Source organism: Cottoperca gobio, chromosome 7 (assembly GCF_900634415.1).
Source record: "Cottoperca gobio chromosome 7, fCotGob3.1, whole genome shotgun sequence".
NCBI classification, from domain to species: Eukaryota; Metazoa; Chordata; class Actinopteri; order Perciformes; family Bovichtidae; genus Cottoperca; species Cottoperca gobio.
This window is the reverse complement of record NC_041361.1, coordinates 12683181-12704785: the sequence shown is the minus strand read 5'-3', so window position 1 is coordinate 12704785 and position 21605 is coordinate 12683181. Positions and strand designations below refer to the sequence as shown.

Here is a 21605-nt window from a genome sequence, read left to right as displayed (position 1 = left end):
ACGGAGCTTGTTTATAATAATGATGAGTGATTATGAGCAATAACAATGAAGACCATATATGGATCACTTCACAGAAGCAGTGTGTGTGGAGGTTGGGTGCCACCATGCTTAGCATCTCCCAGATGTGCAAACCATATGCTCTGACTGAAATTAAAACAAAAAAGAAACAGTGAAACATGAAAGGGATTTTTAACTTTGTAAAGACAGTTAACAGTCGGTACAGATAGGGTAATGACCGAGAGAGGCCACATGAAAGAAGCGGGGATGTTGGCGTGCTTTTTGCACCACTCATTCCATTTCCTGCTCACAAGTTCACTGAGCAGATGGGGACCAAAGGCACAAGGAAGTTTAGATTTTCTGCCCCACAGCCCATTGTATATGATGCATGTAACTGCGTAACACTGCACTGTTATCATTTACAGACGCTTTGGTGCATACCAGGAGGTCACAATAAGGTGGGAACGAAAGTGAAACATCTTCAGTCATTTCAGTCAAAATTATTTTGTTGAAATAACTGCTGTGATTTTGCGTGGAAAACATTTAAAGTGGTTGTATTTAAAGCAACTAATTAACTACACTGGCAACGTTAATTAAACTCCCCTTACTCCTATTTTGCATTGTTCAGTGGTAATAATTCATGACTCACATACAGCTCAAGCGTCAATGCAGACATCAGGAAACTAAGACATTTAAATAAGTGTACGTAAAATTGGTTAATTTCTAAAGGAGCATCTGCAGACAGGCTGCCGACCCATCGAGAGATTTCTTTCTGAAAACACATGCAACAGTGCCCTCTCCTGTTGGTTCAGTATACTGCAGCAAAGATACATAAAGCAACAAGAATGTTTAGAGTCAGAAACTGTATTTTATTTTATTTTTTTACAGAAAAGAAAACACAATTGTAAAGCGTCAATTTCACCCTTCAGAAACAAAAACCCTCTGAAAGTCTGAGATGAATCACCGTCGAGCAGATAGTGTGTGTTGAAAATCAAGTCTTTATTATGAGCTCCTTCCCTGGAAGGTGGCATCAGCTGAAACAACAGCAGGCTCTTCTCTACGTCAGCCTGTTGTGCAGCTCGGGTACAGACATGTTTATTTAACGCCTGCCTTGTCTGCGTCTGGATAATGTCCACCCTCAGGCAACGGCTGGCAGAGATCTGGCTGTATTTCTGCTTGTATAATCAACCTTCACAGCGCTGAATGACCACAGCATCACCTTTCACGACTGCAAACAGACACGCAGCACCAATGAATGACATCCTAAGAATCAAGAGGCCTAAAAGCGATAGTTGTCACAACGTTGGAATATATTCGTAGTCTAGTGTGACTTTTATAACACAAAACCAAGGAAATTAAAGGTATTAATCTATATAACGTATTTAGTGATGGAAACATGGTGTTTGAATTTAACAACATGAGTCCTTCACTTTTCTGATATGAATTTTGTTGAAGTTTTACATGCTGTCAGCTGGTACATGCAGGTTGTATTATGGAGGTACAATAGATAATGTTGTGTCTGTCAGGTCTCTAATCCTCCCAGATCCACTTCAGTCTTCTCTGCTTTTTTTTATTCCCATGGGATGTGTTCAATTGTTGGTATTCTAGTTCAGGTGGAGCCGTTGTGGCTTCTGATGGTTGGGCTGTGGCGGATGACTGAAGGAAATGTGGCTCTGCTGAAGTATTAATGGTCACATTTAGAAAATCAAAAAGGCTTATTTCAGTGGCATTAGTGGAAGTAATGGTGTCTCCGTCAAAACCGGAAGATACATTTCCACTTTGACTGTTTGACATCTCATCAGTGTGGAAATTAAAGCTGCTGGCTTCAGGTCTGTGTGTGAGGTGAATTAGTTGTGGGAAACTCTGCAGTCATCTCTTCTAATGGAGCTCTCTGGTGTAGGCGGTCCAACAGCGGCTGCTCTGTAGTTAAACTCTCGTGTTTAAAGTTGAGCGTGGACGAGGCTGTGGTGTTTGGACCAGGAGAGGATGTGATGTGTGATGCGGCAGGAATCGCTGTGGACGTACGAGTGCGTCATTTTAGTAAGAAGTTAAATGAATTGACATACAAAAATTATATTTATGATCCTACATTTCTAATAAGGATTTAATAATAATGTGGATTTTAGCTGAAGGAGTAACATAAATGGGTCAGGATTAGTTGCACAATTTTACAAACTTTCTATATAACAAAATGAACAGAGTCAATCTCAGCTTCCCTGCAGTGCCTCCATAAACCAATACATCCCTGTATTATTATTATTATTATTATTATTATTATTATTATTATTATTATTACTTTTATTATTCCAGCCGCTCTCCTGCATTCATAAATTGTTTTTTGCTTATTCTCGCTCTTTTTGGATGTTTGAGTTTCACTGTGCAGAAAGATGTATGTGCAGATTTTGACCCCAGAATCTGTTTACACATTCATCTGTTGACGGGAGAAAGTTTCTGTGTTCACCTTAAATGTGACTTTAACACGTGGACGTACAAGCAGGACAATTACATTGAAAGCCAATCAGGCTCCAGAATTCAAATTACACAAGCGTGAAGTGGACATTCTCAGCCTCAAGTGCACCTGAGGCTGAGAATGGACTTTTGTAGTAAAGTAGCGAACATCTTGTGTCCAGCAGTTCATTTCTTTTAATGAAACTGTTTGTATTTTCAAAGGTTTTTTTAATGAGGGGAGGGTGTAGATGTAATTTTAAGAATGTGTAACAAGGTGGACAAACCATATAAGACACAAATTATTACTCAAATCAGCGTATTTTTAGATGTCTTTAAACATTTCTGGAGCGGAAACATTTATAATATTAGGAATTAGGACTTCTTGAGAAATTGTAATTGCATGTATAATCTCAACAATGGTGTAATCCGTAAAAGGATTGCAGGTTATTAAACATAGATAGGTTTCATAAGTGTTGTTAAAAGGTGGATAACACAACTACCAGCTGAAAATACAATAACATTTTATGATCTCCTTCTCTATTTAAGGTTTTAGTCTTTTATAATTGTACTTACATGTAAATATGTGATTATATTATCTTTTTATTTTAACAGTTTCATTTCTCTCTGTGGTTTTGCTGTTATTTGTTTTTTAATCTTCTTTGAATTTCTTTCCCTCAATCACTTTTGTTTTCATTTCCACCTCACTTTAAATTGTATGAAAGGTGCTGCATGAAGTTAAATGATTAATTGACTGAGCAACAAACAAAAGTAAATGCCTGGTGTGAATACACAGTAAAAGCCTTTCAATGGCTAGTGGTCAAAATATCATCCAATAATTAATCACCACTTTAGTTTTACTGTGTTCATCAGCAGCACACTCACCTGTGCATGGCAGTGTGTTCTCCATGGTCCACTGCATTTTGTGATTTGTCTGTTTGAAGGTGAGCACAACATCCACCCTGTAGAAAGGCTGCAGGAGTCGTTTGCTGCCTGCGCAGGTCTGTGAAACAAACACGTTTCTTTCACACTTAAAAGACGCACAGCACTTACATTTTAAGAAATGTGAGAAACACAAAATGTGACACCATGATGATGATACTCTGGTTTGGGCACATACGAGTGCTATCAGCACTGACCTTGGTCTGCAGTATTTGGGCTGTAGGAATGATCAGTGTCACAAATGCACTCGTCTCATGCGCAGTGAAATTATCCGTCTGGTTCACCGACACATTACTGACAGTCAGTGCTTCGTTGTCCCGGCTGCCTCGCTTGGTCAAACCCATACGACGTTTGAAAATGTGCAGCACAGTCTTCTCTGCTGTGGACGTGGTCACTGACATTTACATCAGGGATCAAATGTGTTTATTTACTTACTGTACTTAAGTACACTTCTGCTTCATACCTGTACTTCACTACATGTCAGTAAATATTCTACTTTTTATTCCACTACATTTATTTGACAGATGTAGTTACTAGCTACTTTTCAAATTAGGAGTTTATTTTAAAATAACACATGATAAGCTTATGAGATCAAATTCATGGATAAGGACTAAACCAGTGACTCCCGACCATTTGTGACCCCTTACGAAACAGCAGTGTGAGGTTGGGGCCTCTCTAAAATTCTCAGATGGTTTAGTTGAAATATCTGACCGAGGCCCAAAGATGTCAAATCTTGCGACATTTAAAAAGTCCAAAAGTGAATACAAATGAGTTTTTTCTTCTCCCCAACCCTCATTGATCATCTAAGGACACTGCATTAAACTACCCGACTTTATATAAAGTAGGCTGCGACAGTAAAAGGCAACTATAAATATATATATATATATATATATATATATATATATATATATATATATATATATATATATATATATATATATCATTGACATGGGCCTTTTTCCTGCAGAAAGAGTTATTTTAAGTAGATTTTCCTGTAAATACGTCTGTATTTTGTATTTTGTATTTATTGTATTGTATTTGTGTATTTTGACTTGGTAGGAGTTTGGATGCATAATTGTATTCGCACTTCAGTAAAGGATCTGAGTCCTTACTGAACACTGACAAGGAAAAACATGCTAAAGCTTGAAAAATACCTTCAAGTACTGACCTTTTGGACACGTAGCTTCCATACTGTAGGCATACTGACCACTGACCAGCTTCAAGGCCAAGAAGTTTCCTTCATTTTCCATCACCTGTGTAAACCAAACACAGTCCAAAATACAGCGATGAAGTGGATTCTAGTTGTAATGTTGTCATTGGCCACTAGGTGGCAGGATGCTGCTTGAATACTCTTACTTTGACAGGGCTCAAGACTTCCCTTCTCCTGCCTTGAACTGTAATGTCTGGTCCGCTCATGCCAATGTTCATCTGGATCAAGCTGGCATCCTCCAGAGCTACGATAAGGTGATCGCTCAGAGACAGCGACCACTGCAGCTGTAATGCACAACCAAACATGCAAACACACAGTGACACAGTGACACAGATCCTCTCTGCATGTTTCCAAACTCTCATCCAAACTCTCATCATTTGCAGTGGTGGAAGTAACAAAAGTACAATACTGAGGTACCATTTCGTGGTACCTGTACTTTACTTGAGTATTTCTATTTTATGATACTTATACTTCTATTTAAATACCGTTTGTTGACAAATATTGAACTTTTTACTTTATTATATGTATTTGACAGCTTTACTTTGCAGGTTTACATTATTAATACAAACTATAAATCAACTAATAAATTATGAAATATTATTATAGATAAAGCTACTCAGCATTATATAAAGTAATTAAAATGAGCTCTACCATTAATAGTTATAATCCAGTAATATAATATATGATTCTGAAATGGTCCGTTTCAATAATAAGCACTTTCACTTTCACTTTGATGCTAATACTTTTGAGTTTGAATGCAGGACTTTTACTAGTATTTCTACACTGTGCATTACTATTTTTAGTAAAGTAAAAAGTCTGAATACTTCTTCCACCACTGGCGATTTGTTTACATTCATAATGCAATCATATTTTCAAGGGCTTTCATCATAGGATTGATTTATTTCTACCTCATTGTCCCAGTTGTCATAGGGAACTTGTCTGGTCACCTACAGGCACATACAAGACTTATCAGAACAACAAAGCAAAACACTTGGTTAACATGTAGCTAAATGAAAACAGTGAAACGTTACATATGGAGAACTTGAGTCAGCCGTTACCTGAATATACTCCGGGTCACACTGAATTTGCTCTCTGCTGGGCAGTACAGAAACCAGAGGACACTTCATCATGAAACTATGAGGTCGGCCTCCGAATCGGTTTATCCTCTTCACCAAATTCAGTGTGAGGACATGGTAGCCATGCTGAAAGAGCAACATGCAACCAGAGAGTTATCACTGCAGCTGCAAAGGTCAAATGTCAGAGTTTGTGTATATGGATTAGATATTTCTTAAAATAGTGACATACCTGTTGCTGGACAAAACATCCAGTGTAACTGACTCTAAAAATAAAGTTCTTGTCAGGGTCTTTGTGCAGTGAGAATGCACAGGCAGACAGCTGGAGGTTTAGGTGATCCAGAGAAGCCATGTTGACTTGCAGAAAGAAAGAAAAAGGTGATTCAGAGGCATTTTATCTCATATCTATGTCAATATTTTGTCATATATTGTGTCAGAAAGAATTACCTTGGATGTTTAAGGCCCCAGACAGCCAGAGCCCCAGACCTTCAATCCTCACACTGTGTATCCACATCTCCATGTAATCAGAAAAACATACCACATCTCCTTCTGAAAATGCAAAGAGGTTTTCTGAGATTCTCTGTGGAAGAAGTACCATTAACAATTGCTTTTTGTCATTGAAAAATAAAAGTTTACCTGTTAATCTTGCTGTTGGGGTATCAATCCATTCTCTTTTCTGAATGGAAAGCACACTCCTCGTGATAAAACATTGTAAAACACTGTAGAAACAAGAACGTATAGTTGAGCTTATTAAAATGGTGAATAGTTCAAGTAAAAATATTTACATTATGCTACTCACATAGTTTTAAGTAAGATGCCGAATCTTATCTGTTCCATGTTGCTTTCACTGATGCGCACTTGGGCAGTCAGACCCTCGCCTATTTGTAGGTTAGTGGGCTGATGTCTCGGCAGAGGAGGAAAAAACACAGGTGTGTTTGCTTTGACGTGTTAAAGGTAAGTGACAAAACAGACCCAAAGAATGATCACTGTCTCCAGCATGTGTGAAAAACAGGTTTTAAGGCAGTTGTAGAACCTCTTTTACGCCATAGATTTTGTGTTTAAAGGATTTGTGATGATCTGAATTCATCCCTACATCCAGTCGTGCCCTTTTATTTTACTTTGAGTAGCTTTAAAATGGTTACATGTCTCACATATATTCACTTAGTTCCAGCTCTTCATTGAAATTATATGTTTACAGGGAGTGAAATTTCCAAACCAAACTGTCACCAATGTTTTTTATGGCTGCACCATTCCATCAAATACAAATGTTTTTATTTCCTTGTATCATTTTAGACACATCTCCCTAGAATTCATCCCACAATGGTTGGTATTTCTGGAAACATTGGCCTCTAAAATGTTATATAAAGTTATGTGGGTAAGAACAAGATTTGGCTACACAGAACAAATATGTAATAGCTGTAACACTGGTGGGTCAGTTAGGTGTTGGATTCTCATCTTATTATACATTTTGAACAAATATAATTTCAGGCCTCTTACATATCAATCATATTTCAGCATAATTCTATCTTATTAAAATCTCAAAAAATGTAAACTAAATAGCAACATAAAGATTGATTCAACTAATTTACAACGGCCCATGTTGGCACGGTATTAAATCTGTATTAAATACAAATATTCCTCAACAGGATTTCTCAGTGCGCACCTTTTGTTTGCGCTCTTAGGGTGAATCGTAATGGTTAGATTTTAAAGGGTAAACCACGATCTTTAAACTTTGCCCATCGCAAGTAATGAAACACAAAAAGATAAATTAGGTTAACTGCATAATCCTATAATCAGGTTTATAAAAAGTTAGCTGACGATCTGATGACCTGAAGTCAAACTATTAAGTAAATGTCTTTAATTAAAACATGTTGGCATCCCTACAAAAACGAACAGTGTGCCCTCCCAACTGGATGATGTCATCTCTACAAAGTGCGCAGCCATTTTGTTAGCTAGCTTGAGGTTACAGAGGTTAGCCGTATTACTGCTGCAAATATTCTCTGTGGTCTTAACGAGTTATCTGCTTAAATCTCACCGAATAAGATAACTTGTCGATGTTGTTATTTGTATACAATTTCCGGATACAAGTTCGAAGACAAGAGGAAGACTCGTGTGTTTGTTGACTGTAAACAGCGCGAAACTGGATGGTCATTCATTTTTCAAGCCGTCTTGAGTTTGCTAGCTTGTTAGCTAGCTGGCTAAATTGTTTACGCGTGCTGCGAGGGGAGAAGAACATCATACGGTATTCATGGCCGCAAGATATTGAATGTTTGATTGTTGTTGAGTGATTGTTAGAGTTTTTACACAGTGTGTTTGTCTGTCGTGTGCATTTCAGTTGCGTCACACAGTTAACAGAGGAGAACTTCTACGACGGTCGACGCCAAGCACTCGTGTGTAGCATCCCTGTGTTTAGCTTTAGCTCCATTAGCTGCCTCCACTCGGACCAGCGCTCAGCCATTTAGAGACCATGTCAGAGTTATACATTCGCGTGGCTGAGGATGAAAACGAAGAGCCCATGGAGATCCCATCAGAGGACGATGGGACTATCTTGCTCTCCTCGGTAGCAGCACAGTTTCCAGGGGCGTGCGGGCTGCGGTACAGGAACCCGGAGTCCCAGTGCATGAGGGGGGTCCGGCTGGTGGAGGGGGTCCTGCATGCACCGGAGAATGACTGGGGAAACCTGGTCTATGTCGTCAATTACCCCAAAGGTGAGGTGTCGGTGTAAATGACTTGGGCTTTCCACATTATCTTTCTTTGTTTGTTGTATATATTTATTCGTACTGTGAACCATTGCGACATTGTAAATCTCATTTTATTTCAGAAATATTGTACGTATTTCCAATTATATTTTTTGCATTTTATTTATTTCATTTTTTTCTTACTGTTTAAGTCAGGCATCAATATTGCCCCAAAGCAGATTCCTTTTATGTCAAATCCTACTTCTCAATAAACAGATTCTGATTTTATGACCAAAAGTATGTGGTCAACCCTGTCCACAGATAATGCAGTTATGAAAATGTAACACATCCTACCTTCACGCAGGTCGGAATATTAATTTTCATGGCATATTCAAAATATTGAACATTTCAACAACACCAAAATCTGCTGCCTCCAAAGTTGAATCAGCACCCCTGCAGTGTTTGTTGCATTAGACTGAATTCCTTTTTAGGTTTTGTTCTGGTCCCTTAGTGGCAACAAAGAGAAAAACAACGTGCAATAATTTTTTTTCTTCATCTTTGTGATGACCGTTATGGCTATTTCCTTGCATATAGCCAAATATGTAAAGTTAAGCTTTTGAGTGTTTGGTGTGGCAGATTTTGACTGGACTGGAGTAAGTCCCTGCAGCCAGGGTCCAAAATGTTGCAGGAAACCTTCACAGAAGAGTTGGGGCTGTTTTTATAGCAGCATATGGAGCTAATGTCAAGGTGTTCACAGGCCATGCACTGTATCTTGGTTGTTGTGTGTTGCCACCACCACACACCAAAGAGGGTCAATGTTTGACCTTTCACTTCATTTTAAGGACATTTGTATATTGTACATGCGATTGGCTCTCTTTATCTATCTGTCTATTTATTATCTACAGATAACAAAAGGAAGATGGAGGAAATAGACGCTGCCTCAGCTGTGAAAGTAAAGAGGGGCTTTCAGAAGACGTCAGATCTCATCGTCCTCGGGCTGCCATGGAAAACATCAGAACAAGACCTGAAAGATTATTTCACTACCTTTGGGGAGGTCATCATGGTGCAGGTAGCGACATCTCGTCCGCCTCTGAATATTTTGTCCAACATTTCTTTGTTAGGTTAGAGTGCAGTAATAATATCTTGTTATGTTTCTGTTTTAGTTGAAGTTGGTACTATAGTGTGCATGTCCTCTGTGTTTGCTCCAGGTCAAGAGAGATTTAAAGACCGGCAACTCAAAAGGGTTTGGCTTTGTCCGGTTCACCGAGTATGAGACACAAACCAAAGTGATTGCTCAGAGACACATGATTGATGGACGATGGTGTGACTGCAAACTTCCCAACTCAAAGGTATTTTGGGCACCATTTTAGCACAGGGTAAAGTCAAGAAGCTCATGGTACAATACATTCAGACTGTCTTTGTGTCAAGGGTTTAGAAGATATTGGTGGGCATCATCTGGATTTCTGTTGTTGGACATTTTTATTTAATCTTGCATGTTAATGTTGAGAAAGTAATTATCTGCAGTTTTAATGAGGGATGCTGAACTGTTTAGTATTTACAATGTATGTCAAAGACCTGGAAGACAAACTGCAAACAAATATTATGGACGATGAAACTTTGAAAATCATTCCGCAGTTTTTGCTGTCTATCCTAATTTTACTTAAAACATTAAAAATGATACATCACTATTGCAATAGTTTAAAACTTAAATGCATGTCACAAATGTTTGTCTGTCTGACTTAGTTGGAAGCATTACTTAAAAGAAAACCGCTATGATGTAGATTGCTCATTTTATTGTTGTGCCTCTTTGCCCTCTCAGGCGTGTCCTGATGAGCCCATGCGGAGCCGTAAAATCTTTGTTGGCCGCTGTACAGAGGACATGACCACCGATGAACTGAGGCAGTACTTCATGCAGTATGGTGAAGTCACTGATGTCTTCATCCCCAAACCTTTCCGTGCATTTGCTTTCGTCACATTTGCCGATGACCAGGTGAGATTCGCCATAAATGGCAGAGTTGTGATTATAAATTGATGGCATAATGACTGTAATGATAATCGTCTCCTCACTTCTCTCTCAGGTTGCCCAAGCCCTGTGTGGAGAGGACTTGATCATCAAGGGCATCAGCGTGCACATCTCCAATGCTGAACCCAAACACAATAATAGTAGGCAAATGATGGATCGAGGGCGGTTTGGGGCTGGTGGGTTTAGTCAGGGCTATGGCAGTAATCGGGGTGGGCTAGGCAGCGGTAGTGGTGGGGTAAACTTTGGAGCTCTGGGTCTTAACCCAGCCATGGTGGCTGCTGCCCAGGCAGCACTGCAGAGCAGTTGGGGAATGATGGGCATGCTGGCTAACCAGCAGGGTCTGACCACAGCGGCAGGCACGGCCACTACGGCCCGAGACCCTACCTATAGCTCTTCCAGCACCAGTTACAGCAGCCCCAGCACAGCTAGTCTCGGTTGGGCCGCGGGCACTAACACGGCCTCCAACAGTGGCTTCAGCTCCGGTTTTGGCACCTCTATGGAGTCCAAGTCTTCTAGTTGGGGAGTGTAGATAGCTTCGAGTTGAGGTTTTCTGTTGCTATTAGGCTAATCTGGTAAGTATACCTACAGCTAGGAACTGCTTATATCTTATGTTCCTATTACTAAAAATATACTGCCTTTTATTTTGTTAAAGAGAAAGTTTATACTTGCGTGTGACTGATTATGTAGTCATACATTGAATGGGTGAAAAATTTAGTTTGTTAGTGGAAACTGCCACACTCTGTTTTTTTTAGGAAATGTTAAAGAGAGATGACTGTGCATGCGAGATAAATATTTATAAACATGCACGAATATCTCGAGCTCCCCCTCATTCACTTGTAAAATGGGCTTGTTATAATTGTATATCTGTATGCAGTTGTTTGCATCTTTTTGTTTGTTTTTGTTTGACGTCTTTTGGAAACGCCTTCATGAAAATCTCTTCTGCAGTTCACCAACTCTTTCCCAATTTCCCGGGAGGAAGCGCCTCATTGGCAGCAATGTTCGACCGGTCTCAGTATCAATTCCCCTCTTCCCATGTGTAAATGCTTTGCCATCAAAGAACACAGCTTCACTCTGCATATACTGTGTTAGACGGTGGGTGTTGTCTTTTTTCCTCTCACCTTTTTATGGATATAGAAATCTTGTCTGCTCTTGTCGCTTTTCAAGATCAATGAGTGGGATTGATGTTGGACCGAGTGAGTGAGCGAGCGGGAGAGCAAAATGAAAGAAGTGTGAGAAGGACTGTTTGTGCAGGTTTTTTTTTGTTGTAAAGAAACAAATGCCTGCGAGAGTTGAGAAGAACCTGTGGCTTTGTGCGAGTGTGAGAGGAAGAAGCAAGTACGAGTGTGTCCCTAATGACCATCCCAAGGACATTTATTGCGTCTCGAGATCCCTATGGTCTCTGCTTTCTCTCATTGTTTTCTATAACCATAATTCTTTAAAAACAGTGAAATGTCAAGTGCTATGATTATTTGTATCTTTTTAGTAGCTTTCTCTTGCTGTCTGGTTTGATGTGAATGCCGTGTCTGGTTGTGTGCTTTATTTTTCTCCTTGTTACCACCCTCTCTGTGTGAAAATGTGACTTTGTGTTAGTGAAGTCTGTGTGGGGAAAAAACACTGAAAGTGTGAAGTTTGAGGTTGATGTGGTGAATGTTTGACAAGTTCCCATTGAAAGTTTGGGTTTGAAGTGGTTACGAATGCATTTTCTATGTTTTGTGAATCAAAGGGAAGTCTGAAATAAAACTGAATTTGACTAGGTATAATACAATCTTGACAGTGACTTATTTTTGACTTTACATTAATTGAATTGCCAACACTTTAATTCACATGTATAGGAGCCTCGGACACGGACAGCCCAGGTTTTCGTCTGAATCCGGGTTGGAGTCAGTTATGGAGAAGTTGAAGACATTGTTGGGGCGCCGGCACAAACCAACAATGGAATTGCTGCACGACTGCCTTAGTCCTGAAAAGGATCTTCTTCACCTCACTAGCAAGAAAACCTTGGACCATCCCGTATTTAAATTTAGAGCGGACCATACTCAATTGGGCTGAGGTATTTGTTTATACCTACAAACGTCACAAATAGGACCAAAGTCACACCTGCAGTTTGGTAGCGGTCATACTTTCTTATTTTTCCACACTTGTGAAACAAAGTCTGCCTTTTAATTTGAAACATGCATTTCTGTCAGTAAATGCTTTTATTCTTTGTCCTCGTAACAGTCACTGATAATTTATGGAAGTATTAACTGGTAGGTTTCTTTTCAATGTGATCAAAAAGCATTTCAATAAGGCAGGATGTGTTCTTGTTGTTTTGTTTATTCTGATTGTAAAGTGGTTGGAATGTATGAGCTAAGAGATTTTCAAAGGGACTTTAACAACTGATTGAACATGCCAGCAGGAATTCACACTTTCTGTATTGAAATATTTTAGTATTGCGGTGTAAAATAAAGGTTTTGAGTTTTTAATCGCCTGTCGTCTCTCAATCTAGATTTGAAATAAGTATATATATTTTTACCGGGCCGACCTATAGCTCTTGTTTTTATAGCTTTCATGCCTTTTTAACGATGCAATGCTTTTTTTCAGATATTATATGGCAGTTCTGATTTGGTCCCCGCTGTAACGTGTCCTGCACTATGTAGTACTGATGCTGGCTGTTAAGTGGGTATACTTTTGATGTTCTGCCTGTTGACGGAGCTGATGTGGGTAAACACTCCCAAGTCATCTCTTATTTAATATTAAGAAATATTTTCCTAATAACCTTTTGGTTTTTAACAGTTGTGGGAGTTGTTTTTCCTTTGCTTGTGGAGATTTGTTTGCCCTCCAACTGAGGATTACTAAGAATCCTAATGGATACTTAGTAGCCCCCAAAACCAATTATAAAGTTTAAAAAAAAAGTTCCTACAGAAATACCGTTTGGGATGTTGAGTCAAGAACAAGGTTTCTAATGAAAACATAACTGCAGATTGCGTTCCTGCTGGATGTCATCAATCGCAGATATAAAATATGAATATATAGCTGACAAGATTTTTGGAAGGAGCTCGAGGAGGTCATTTAAATAATATATCTCTGTGAAGTGTTGGTAATGAAAGATCCTAATTTTGGTATGGAAGAAAAAAAGAATTCTGTTTATTATTTTATGTTAAACTAAATTAATTCCCAAAAGGGAAAAGTAAAATTATAAATCTGTGCGAGTCACGATATAAAATAAATAAAAATAAAATATTGCAAATATTCAAATCTTTGAAATGGGACTGATGAGGTTGTGAGGGTCATTCTGTCACCACACAAACATCCCTTTTATACCTGCAGTTTATTGAGCCTCGCTGCTGTTAATGTGAGAACACGGTGTGAATTGATGTGCTTTCTCGTACTGCGAGCAGGTTGAGAAGGTCTTCATGAAGAAGTTCTTGCAGGGTGATGTGTCCCGGGACACGATGTGGTTTCTGAGGGTCCTCTCTGCCAGCTTCTCACTGAGGTACCGCCCTTGATCCACGTACCTACATTTTTAAAATCTGATTTACTGTAAAAAGAAGCGGACCACTTATGAAAGCAAACATCAGACTTGAGGGTTGTACATTTAGGATATGTTTGGTGATATTCTGTGTTTTCTTTATTGTCAATAAAAAGACCAAAACCAACAATGAATTGATCCTACTAACAAGTATGATTGTGTAACTACAATCTGATATAGCTTGTTCTTCTTCTCCATTGTTGTCCAGAAGCTATTAGAAACGCATTGACGAGCCACACGGGTTGATCTTTCCTTCAACATGATGATAAAGAGCGATTTAAATCTTTCTTAAATACGTCTTGCTGCCAGAGATCCTCACTAGTGAAGCAAATCCGTGGCTGAATAAAGCCCCTACAAATGCACCGTCTACGACTATTTGAGTTAACAAATGACTAGCCTTTAAAAAAGAGTGTGAAAGCATATATTGTCATTAGATTTGTTAGATAAGAAAAATATAGAATATTGCCTCTTAAGTAGCGGTAGAAGGTGTGTGTGTGTGTGTGTGTGTGTGTGTGTGTGTGTGTGTGTGTGTGTGTGTGTGTGGCAATGGAAATCCTGGATCTCGGGCTCCCTCCGACAATAAAAGCATAATGAGAATCTAAGTCATAACATAGTGTACGATAAAATATAGGGCTAAAATATTGAATAAAGTCATATACATTTGTGGCAGACAGTATTGCACAGGAATGTAGTAAATGTACATGCATAATGAGAAGTAATAAATATATATGTATATATATATATATAGACAGATGTGAACAGTTTGTAAAGAAGTGTAAACACTGTATAAGTATATAACTTACTGTATGTAACTTGCAACTGCAACTTGCCTGTTTAGTCATTAATGTTTAATGTTATAGAGAAGAACTGCACATTGAAACACATTTTCAGGAGCTTTAATGTCATGTGACAAACATTTTGAGCAGCGAAATTAAAACGTAGTGGTTGATATCCACCATTTAATTATTTGGTTGGATGTGTATCAGAAATCCAGGAAGTAGAGAACGTTTGATCTTGATCTTCCTCCTGCCTCATTGTGCATCATCATGCTGTCTGGTGTCGCCTTGCTGCCTCCTTTGTCTGCACAGCGGCCTCGTCCTCCACCTGCACCGCCTTCACTGGGCTCTAATGGCCTCTCGTGCTCTAGTGCAGACTCCATTTGGCATCAGGCCTCATTACGAATACAAAGCCTATAACTGTAGACAATGTTCTGTCCTTTGGTTTCATTAAGCATTAGAGAAAAGGGACAGGAACATAGAGGTCCCATTTCATAGAGGGACTGCCTGTTTCTGGTATTTGAAATGTATATATGTAGTTACTCGTATAAATGTTTATATTGTTTGTTCTGCTGTGTTCCCCTTCAGGATCAAAGCCCCGACACGAGGAGTCAAACGAGGAGCTCTTTGAAGCGTCCCAGGATGGTTGAATAGAAAATAGGAGCCATCGCAGCACAGGTGCACCGAGGTGAGGCTTTGTTAACTGTTCAACAGCAGGTGTAATAGCAGCTGTGACGCACTCCTGTCAGGTACAATATCCCTCACTGCTGTGGGGGTGAAAGCAGCGCTGTTCGCATGTTTGTTTCAGCAGTTTGTTTGATTAGTTTTGTTTCTTTCAGCCAACTCAAATACACATAAAAAATATCAAACAATAAGCCATTACTTTTGAAGTAGTGACCGAACAGGTGTAGGTTGAAGCCTTATATGACACCTACCCTTTTTTTACATTAATTATTTTGTACAGCTGAGATTTCTCCTGACGAGGCTTTAGAGCGCACGGCAGGGAATATAAAGTTATTACATTTTTATTTAGTTTCTTATAACACACTCCACTAGTACCTCATCTTTCTACCTTGTTTTCCCTTAAAGTATTATAGTTTACAATTTGTCTTCTGACAAGTTCCTGGATATAAATCCCTTAGTATACCTCCATTACACAGCCGAGTGTAGAGAGGTGACGAAGGGGACAGAAAGTTGGGGAATGAAATGCAACAAAGGTCCACAGCCGCATGTGAACGAGGGCCATAGAGGTTAACCCTGAGCACCCCATCGAGCAGCATCAGCTGACGAGCACCCATCACAGGTTTAATGTGTCAATGACTTCTGTTCCATGAAACACTTTGCGACCCCTCAGCTTTGTCTCGTGACCCCTTCAAGGTTATAAACCACTGATTGTTTTTGACCCTTTCCATCTACTCGGGGTGTGTGCTGTATATTGGGACGACACAGGAACACGATTTAATGTTTTAAGACTCCTGTGATAAATGCTACCTTTGGGATACGGTCATTTTGTTGAGACTGCAGTGCTGTTTTGTATCTTACTATATCCAATACTATGGCCTGGAAACATACTCGAGTTCAATTAGGATGTCTCTGTAGTGTTAGTTGCAGAGCCATTGTACACGGCATCAATGTTCTATTACTTTATCCTGCCTTCACATTACCAAAACTGTGCCGTTGTATTAACCCGTTTTCAGTTTCATTGTTATGAATTACTGAAACATGCGTCAGGGTCCGAGGGCCATCTGCTGGACGACACATGAAATGGCACAAAAACATGTCATTCATTATAACCCATTAGCACCGAGGTCATGTTTACTGTCCTGTTAGTTGGATAAACCAAATTCAATTAAATCTAGTGGAAAATTCAACCAAGGTCTATTTTTAAAGACAAGATTTCCTTGTTTTGTCAGCACTTTCAAGTCACTGTACTTTATCTGGCACAAGTATCCCATGATTGTCTGTCTCCAGTTTTGATGCAGCTATACACTGCAGACATGTATTGATACACTCTGAAGAGGCCGGTGACCTCAAAGTGTCGGTTTAAACTGAATATCCCGTTTACACATCAGTCAACTTGTTGTCTGATTTAGTGCCGCACACATCTCAATCCTGTTTACAGCACCCAGAGAGTAAGGACCATACAAGCTAATTATAAAGGGATTGAAATCTTTATTTAGCCTAATACAGTACAGTGCAATGGTTCACCTTAATCCAGTGTTAACACCTTAGACCCTGGGCCCAACATGACCAGTGAACATTAGCCAGCATATCATCCTGATGGAGTCAGAGCTTTACTGCTCCCCTCGTGTCTGTGTAGAGACTTTTATTACAGAGTGTAAAGTTCAAGACGCACATAATTTATGATTCCACTTCATGATAAATAAAACTGCAACAGCCCATCTTTGAGAGGAGTTGAATAAAGGGGATTTGTGGGGTGGCTCTTAAATATTCAGGCATGTTATAAAGATGGAATGTGTAACGTGTCTTCTTCTTCTCACCGATAACATCTTTGTGTGTTTGAGTGACGATGATCCTTAAGCATTGTAGGATGAAGAAGAGACATTTCCACCGTGGCCAGTCCAGTTGGTGTGGATGAATTGACCGGGCTTTGACAGCAGTTCATATGTGTGGGCTCCAAAGTAGTCTCTCTGGGCCTTAAAAAAAAAAACCAGAACAAAAGTTTGACACCCACACAGAGACACTGAGGATTCACTTAACTACCGTTAAATCTGTCGACCTTCAAATTGCTTTGAAACCAGTAATATTTGGCATTTTGTTTTAATTTATGTGTTAATGTAATTTTTAAATATTCAAATATAGAGTCCAAAGACAGATGAGTAAAGTAGTCATTAGCAGCTGTCGGGCTCTCAAAGCTCCAGATCCCAACACAAACACAAACCAGCTACACAATGTTTTTAATCTGATATGCTTCAACACTCAGCCATATGCTCAGCTGTTGTCTTACCTGGAGGAGGTTTGCTGGCAGCTTCTCATGTCTGTAACCATCATAGAAGGACAGAGCTGTGGTGAAACAGGGCATCGGGATGCCATGCTGGACTCCAGTGCTGACTGTCCTGCGCCATGACGCCTAAACAAAGAGATTAAAGGTTGAAAAACGTTTTTTTTCAATGTTGGAAATGTGATTTCATGTAAATACTACGACTGCAACAAATTCTCTTCCATTCAAAGCCTCTAAATAAAGCTTCAGAATCAGTCTGTCGTCATATTTTAGGACATCACACTAAATCCTCATACCACATCCTTAATTTGAATAAATAGACTTCTGATTTTTTTACTTTCTTTAATGAATATAACGCGTGCATCTATGCGCTGCAAGCGGGAGAGCAAACTGTTTGACTGCAGTGAAAATGTTTTTGAAAGGCTAAACGCCAACAAATTAGGATTGAAGCAGAATATTTCATTAGATAAAAACATGACGTGCATTTTGGAAACCACCACATCTATCAAATTTCTTTTAATACATGTTGAGTAATTAGCCATGTTTGGATCACACGAGCCGGAAACATTCCTACATAGCCACTGCTGGAATCAAATTCTACAAATAATATAAATGTAGCCTAATCTTAATCTGCAACTGTTCAGAAATATCAAGTTTGCGCAACCCAACTACACACTGCGCAGGCCAATGATGTAATAAGCAGTCAATTCAAATCAAATGGGCCATTTAAGTGACAAACACATACCGCTGCACAAACCTGTCTAACCGCTCAACGCCTGATTTGCTGTGAATACAGCCTTAAACAACCAGTTGTGTCGTTTACCACTTTCTTTGTCAAAGAGGAAATTAACTAGTTTGGAGTCTTTGTCAATGTGGGTGTTGCAGATTGGCCATTGCCATGTCCTCATACCTGACAGTCCTGCACAGCATTACTGAAGAAAGTGTCCAGCAGCAAGTTCTGCAGCTCACCGTCCCTGTCAAACGCCTCTTTGATTTCCCCCAGGAAGACACTGGTGGTGAGGGGAAAGGGCAGCGTTAGCCAACAGCGGGGACGTTACTGCTCACAGTAAGATGCATTGAATATAACAGGTTGAATGGGGGCTACAAATTGCAAGTCATACCGAGTTTATTTGGTTTAGGGTTACACAACGTCTTTACACAAAGAACACCAGTGTGTCACAACCAGAGTTTCCTCATTCTTCAGGCTGATTTTTCAGGAAGAGTCATATTGTCTTATCTAGATTTGTCACTCCAGCATTACATAGTGCAGTGACAAAAGAGAGTTCATAACTTCCTTTACAGGCACTATTAAGACTTAAGGAAGACATCCCTCTTTACATAGAAGTATTCAACAATTAAAAAAATAAAAACACTATTCTACAATCTTACAAAGTGAATTACATCATAGAAAACTGTTTTGTCTTCAACAGTCTAACCACCATTTTCACCATAAATGTGAAACAGGCCTGTTGACATAAAGTTGCACAAGGCAGCAGTGGAGCAAACTTGTGATATGAGGACACATGAGGTTAAACGTACCTTCGGATGATGCAGCCTCCTCTCCACATCAGAGCGATCGCGCCGTAGTTGAACGACCAGCTAAACTCTTTGGCTGCCTGCCGCAGCAGCATGAAGCCCTGCGCATATGAAATGATCTTGGAGGCGTAGAGGGCCTGGAGAGAGAAGAATGAATCCATTTCTGTTTTACAATTTCACTATTTGAAATGAAAATTGTGTCACGCAAACATAAAAAACATTTGACCATCATAAATTGTTTTAAATTAAACTGGGAGCATCAATCCTCTCAAACAGTTTTAACAAAAATGTATAAACTTCATGACGGCAGGATTTACTTAAAGCCCACGTCTTAGATTGCTAGTTTTAGCTACGTGTACCTAATAAACTGGAAATGAGTGTATACTTCACCTTTCTGATGTCCTCCAGGAAGGCAGCCTTGTCACCGCTGAATTTGACCCCCTGTGGCCCTGAAAGGCTGCGGCTGGCCTCCACTCGCTCATCCTTTAGAGAGGAAAGGCATCTGGCAAAGACAGCCTCCCCTGAAACACAGAGAGCAGGGAGAGTGGTGGAGGGAGAGGGACAACAAGGTTAGCTGTTTGCACACGTCACATCATTGGCGCTTCACACAAAAACAGCTCGGTAAACAGTCATTTAGATCCCTGAAACTGTCTCACAAATAATTACGTAAGTTATGCTAGCCAATGCCACAGGAACACCATGCCAACATAGAAACAATTGCCAAGGATCACCATGAGTCAGCAGCAGTAATAACACCGTGTCCAGTGAGGGAACTATCCTGGGAAAGAATGTTTTTCTCTATTGGGGAAGAAATCCATCCATGCACAGTGTCCCGGCCTGTCAGCCGGCTCCACCACGCAGACAGGCTCAGCTCTCACAATGAACCCTTTTGTAATGCCTCTATCTCTCTCCATTACAAGAGGATCTACAGCACTGCGAGGGATTGACGAAACAAATATTACAAAAAAATAATCTAATCTCTATAATGGTTGTAGGTATTTAGTGACAGACAAGTTTCTGCATGATTCAACTCTTTGACTAAAAGTGTATCATCATGTCACTTTAACTTACAGTATGCATTAAATGTTGACTAATATGCAGACATCTTTATTCCTGGTTTATTAATCTTGCTCCCTGACCTCCATCTTGTCCATAGCAGTTTATGAAACAGACTGTCATACAGTCAGAGCAAAGACTAAAGCTGAGGAGAGTATCACAAATCCCCCTTATGTCACTTAAGATGCACAGCCCACTAGAAAAGCCTTCAATCTTCTTAGTGGCAGCCACATATCGATCACGTTCTCTAGAAGAAGATCACTGGCGACGCTAAACGTTAGCCAAAACAACTGATCATTAGGCCTACAGCCCTTTCATTTGTTGAATCATTTATTTTAACTCACTGGAATATAGCAAGTAAATAATAAACAAATCCTAGGCACTAAGAAACTTAAAAATAAATAAAGCAATGAAAATTTAGGACAAATTAATAAACTAAAACAACAAATGAAAGTGAAATGGGATGAAATTAAAAATGTAAATAGCCCATAGTTATTCCATGTTGCAGGTGCACAATGAGAACAACTGGATTTCCTAATCTCATGTGTGATGTAATGCCTTTTGCAATTTCATCATGACAAGCAGTTTACTGAAAGTTGCCAGCACTGGAAGAAGAGAGAAGGAAACCAGATACTTCCTTGTCTACAACACCCTTTCTTCCTCTTACCGATCAGAGTCACAGGTGTGCCATACTCCAGGGCTGAAATGGCCGTCCACTTCCCTGTGCCTTTCTGTCCTGCACTGTCGCGGATCTTGGGCAACAGAGTTGTACCATCAGAGTCCCGGTATTTCAGGATGTTAGCCGTGATCTCGATCAGAAAGGAGTCCAACTCTGTCTTGTTCCAGCTCTCGAAAGCCTGAGAGATTCAACAGTGTGATGAAATACAGTTTTTTTCCCCCATTTGATGCAAAATAATACTAATGAAGATCACATATTGCAGCTCACCTGTGCCATCTCATCGTGGTCCATACCCAGAACATCCTTCATCAGGTGGTAGGCCTCACAAATCAGCTGCATGTCTCCATACTCAATGCCATTATGGACCATTTTCACAAAATGACCTGCACCCTCATCTCCAACCTGCACAAGCAAGCCAGTCAATTTATTGTGAGACTAGACACGATAACAACCAATAAAGTATGATAAACTTTAAAAACAAATTAACTCACCCAGTCACAACAAGGCTCTCCTGTTCCCACCTTGGCAGCAATGCTCTGGAAAATGTCTTTTATGTGTGGCCTTCAAAATAAAGCAACAGCAAGCATTTTAATTGATTTACTTACAGAAATTAATGAATGACTCTTCTTGCTGTTTTACCATGTCCACAGTCTCACATATATATATCCAACTTTAAGAGTAGCAACTGTTTTTGTTTAAGCACGTCTGTGTCCCACGTAC

The 21605-nt window shown here is 39.7% G+C and overlaps 3 protein-coding genes across 7 annotated transcripts in view; 1 reads left to right on the top strand and 2 right to left on the bottom strand.

Moving 5' to 3' along the window:
- Positions 1–913: 913 nt before the first annotated feature.
- ciroz (ciliated left-right organizer protein containing ZP-N domains) lies at positions 914–7629 on the bottom strand. Of its 2 annotated transcripts, none has more exons than XM_029435709.1 (11): positions 6467–7629; positions 6304–6386; positions 6115–6216; positions 5900–6024; positions 5653–5796; positions 5503–5541; positions 4741–4878; positions 4553–4637; positions 3582–3778; positions 3328–3445; positions 914–2010 (listed from the first exon to the last, which is right to left on the bottom strand). In XM_029435709.1, exons 1-11 carry the CDS (start codon positions 6502–6504, stop codon positions 1823–1825), a joined length of 1257 nt encoding a protein of 418 aa, XP_029291569.1. In that variant the 5' UTR covers positions 6505–7629; the 3' UTR covers positions 914–1822. The 2 variants fall into 2 exon arrangements, with proteins under 2 accessions (XP_029291569.1, XP_029291570.1); XM_029435710.1 differs by having other exon boundaries at positions 3582–3763.
- tardbpa (TAR DNA binding protein a) lies at positions 7598–12830 on the top strand. 3 transcript variants are annotated; one of them, XR_003832546.1, is made up of 8 exons: positions 7603–7909; positions 8003–8375; positions 9251–9414; positions 9554–9694; positions 10165–10335; positions 10424–10508; positions 11314–11460; positions 12201–12830. XR_003832546.1 is itself a non-coding variant. In XM_029435711.1 (6 exons), the coding sequence occupies exons 2-6, from the start codon at positions 8135–8137 to the stop codon at positions 10895–10897; spliced, it is 1191 nt and encodes a 396-aa protein (XP_029291571.1). In that variant the 5' UTR covers positions 7599–7909; positions 8003–8134; the 3' UTR covers positions 10898–12830. The 3 variants fall into 3 exon arrangements, 2 of the variants coding, with proteins under 2 accessions (XP_029291572.1, XP_029291571.1); XM_029435711.1 differs by having other exon boundaries at positions 7599–7909; positions 10424–12830; XM_029435712.1 differs by having other exon boundaries at positions 7598–8375; positions 10424–12830.
- A 3974-nt stretch (positions 12831–16804) lies between these two features.
- pgd (phosphogluconate dehydrogenase) overlaps positions 16805–21605 on the bottom strand; it is a 6034-nt gene continuing 1233 nt past the window's right edge. Inside the window, exons 6-14 of one of the 2 annotated variants that reach the window (XM_029435473.1) lie at positions 21377–21446; positions 21153–21287; positions 20874–21063; positions 19541–19671; positions 19154–19287; positions 18525–18624; positions 17621–17743; positions 17154–17309; positions 16805–16964 (exon numbers count right to left, since the gene is read on the bottom strand). In XM_029435473.1, coding sequence (XP_029291333.1) covers positions 17190–17309; positions 17621–17743; positions 18525–18624; positions 19154–19287; positions 19541–19671; positions 20874–21063; positions 21153–21287; positions 21377–21446 — 1003 coding nt within the window. In that variant the 3' untranslated portion in view covers positions 16805–16964; positions 17154–17189. Of the gene's footprint in view, positions 17310–17620; positions 17744–18524; positions 18625–19153; positions 19288–19540; positions 19672–20873; positions 21064–21152; positions 21288–21376; positions 21447–21605 lie in introns of both variants that reach the window. The other variant, XM_029435472.1, reaches the window with a different exon arrangement.

Excerpts from the sequence above, each read along its gene's own strand:
- tardbpa (XM_029435712.1), top strand. The coding sequence starts at position 8,135 with ATGTCAGAGTTATACATTCGCGTGGCTGAGGATGAAAACGAAGAGCCC. Across the intron at positions 9,415-9,553 it reads GGGAGGTCATCATGGTGCAG|GTCAAGAGAGATTTAAAGAC; the intron begins GTAGCGACATCT and ends TGTTTGCTCCAG. Across the intron at positions 10,336-10,423 it reads TCACATTTGCCGATGACCAG|GTTGCCCAAGCCCTGTGTGG; the intron begins GTGAGATTCGCC and ends CTTCTCTCTCAG.
- ciroz (XM_029435709.1), bottom strand. The coding sequence starts at position 6,504 with ATGGAACAGATAAGATTCGGCATCTTACTTAAAACTAT. Across the intron at positions 5,542-5,652 it reads GTGACCCGGAGTATATTCAG|GTGACCAGACAAGTTCCCTA; the intron begins GTAACGGCTGAC and ends ATGTGCCTGTAG. Across the intron at positions 2,011-3,327 it reads GAACACACTGCCATGCACAG|CGATTCCTGCCGCATCACAC; the intron begins GTGAGTGTGCTG and ends GTACGTCCACAG.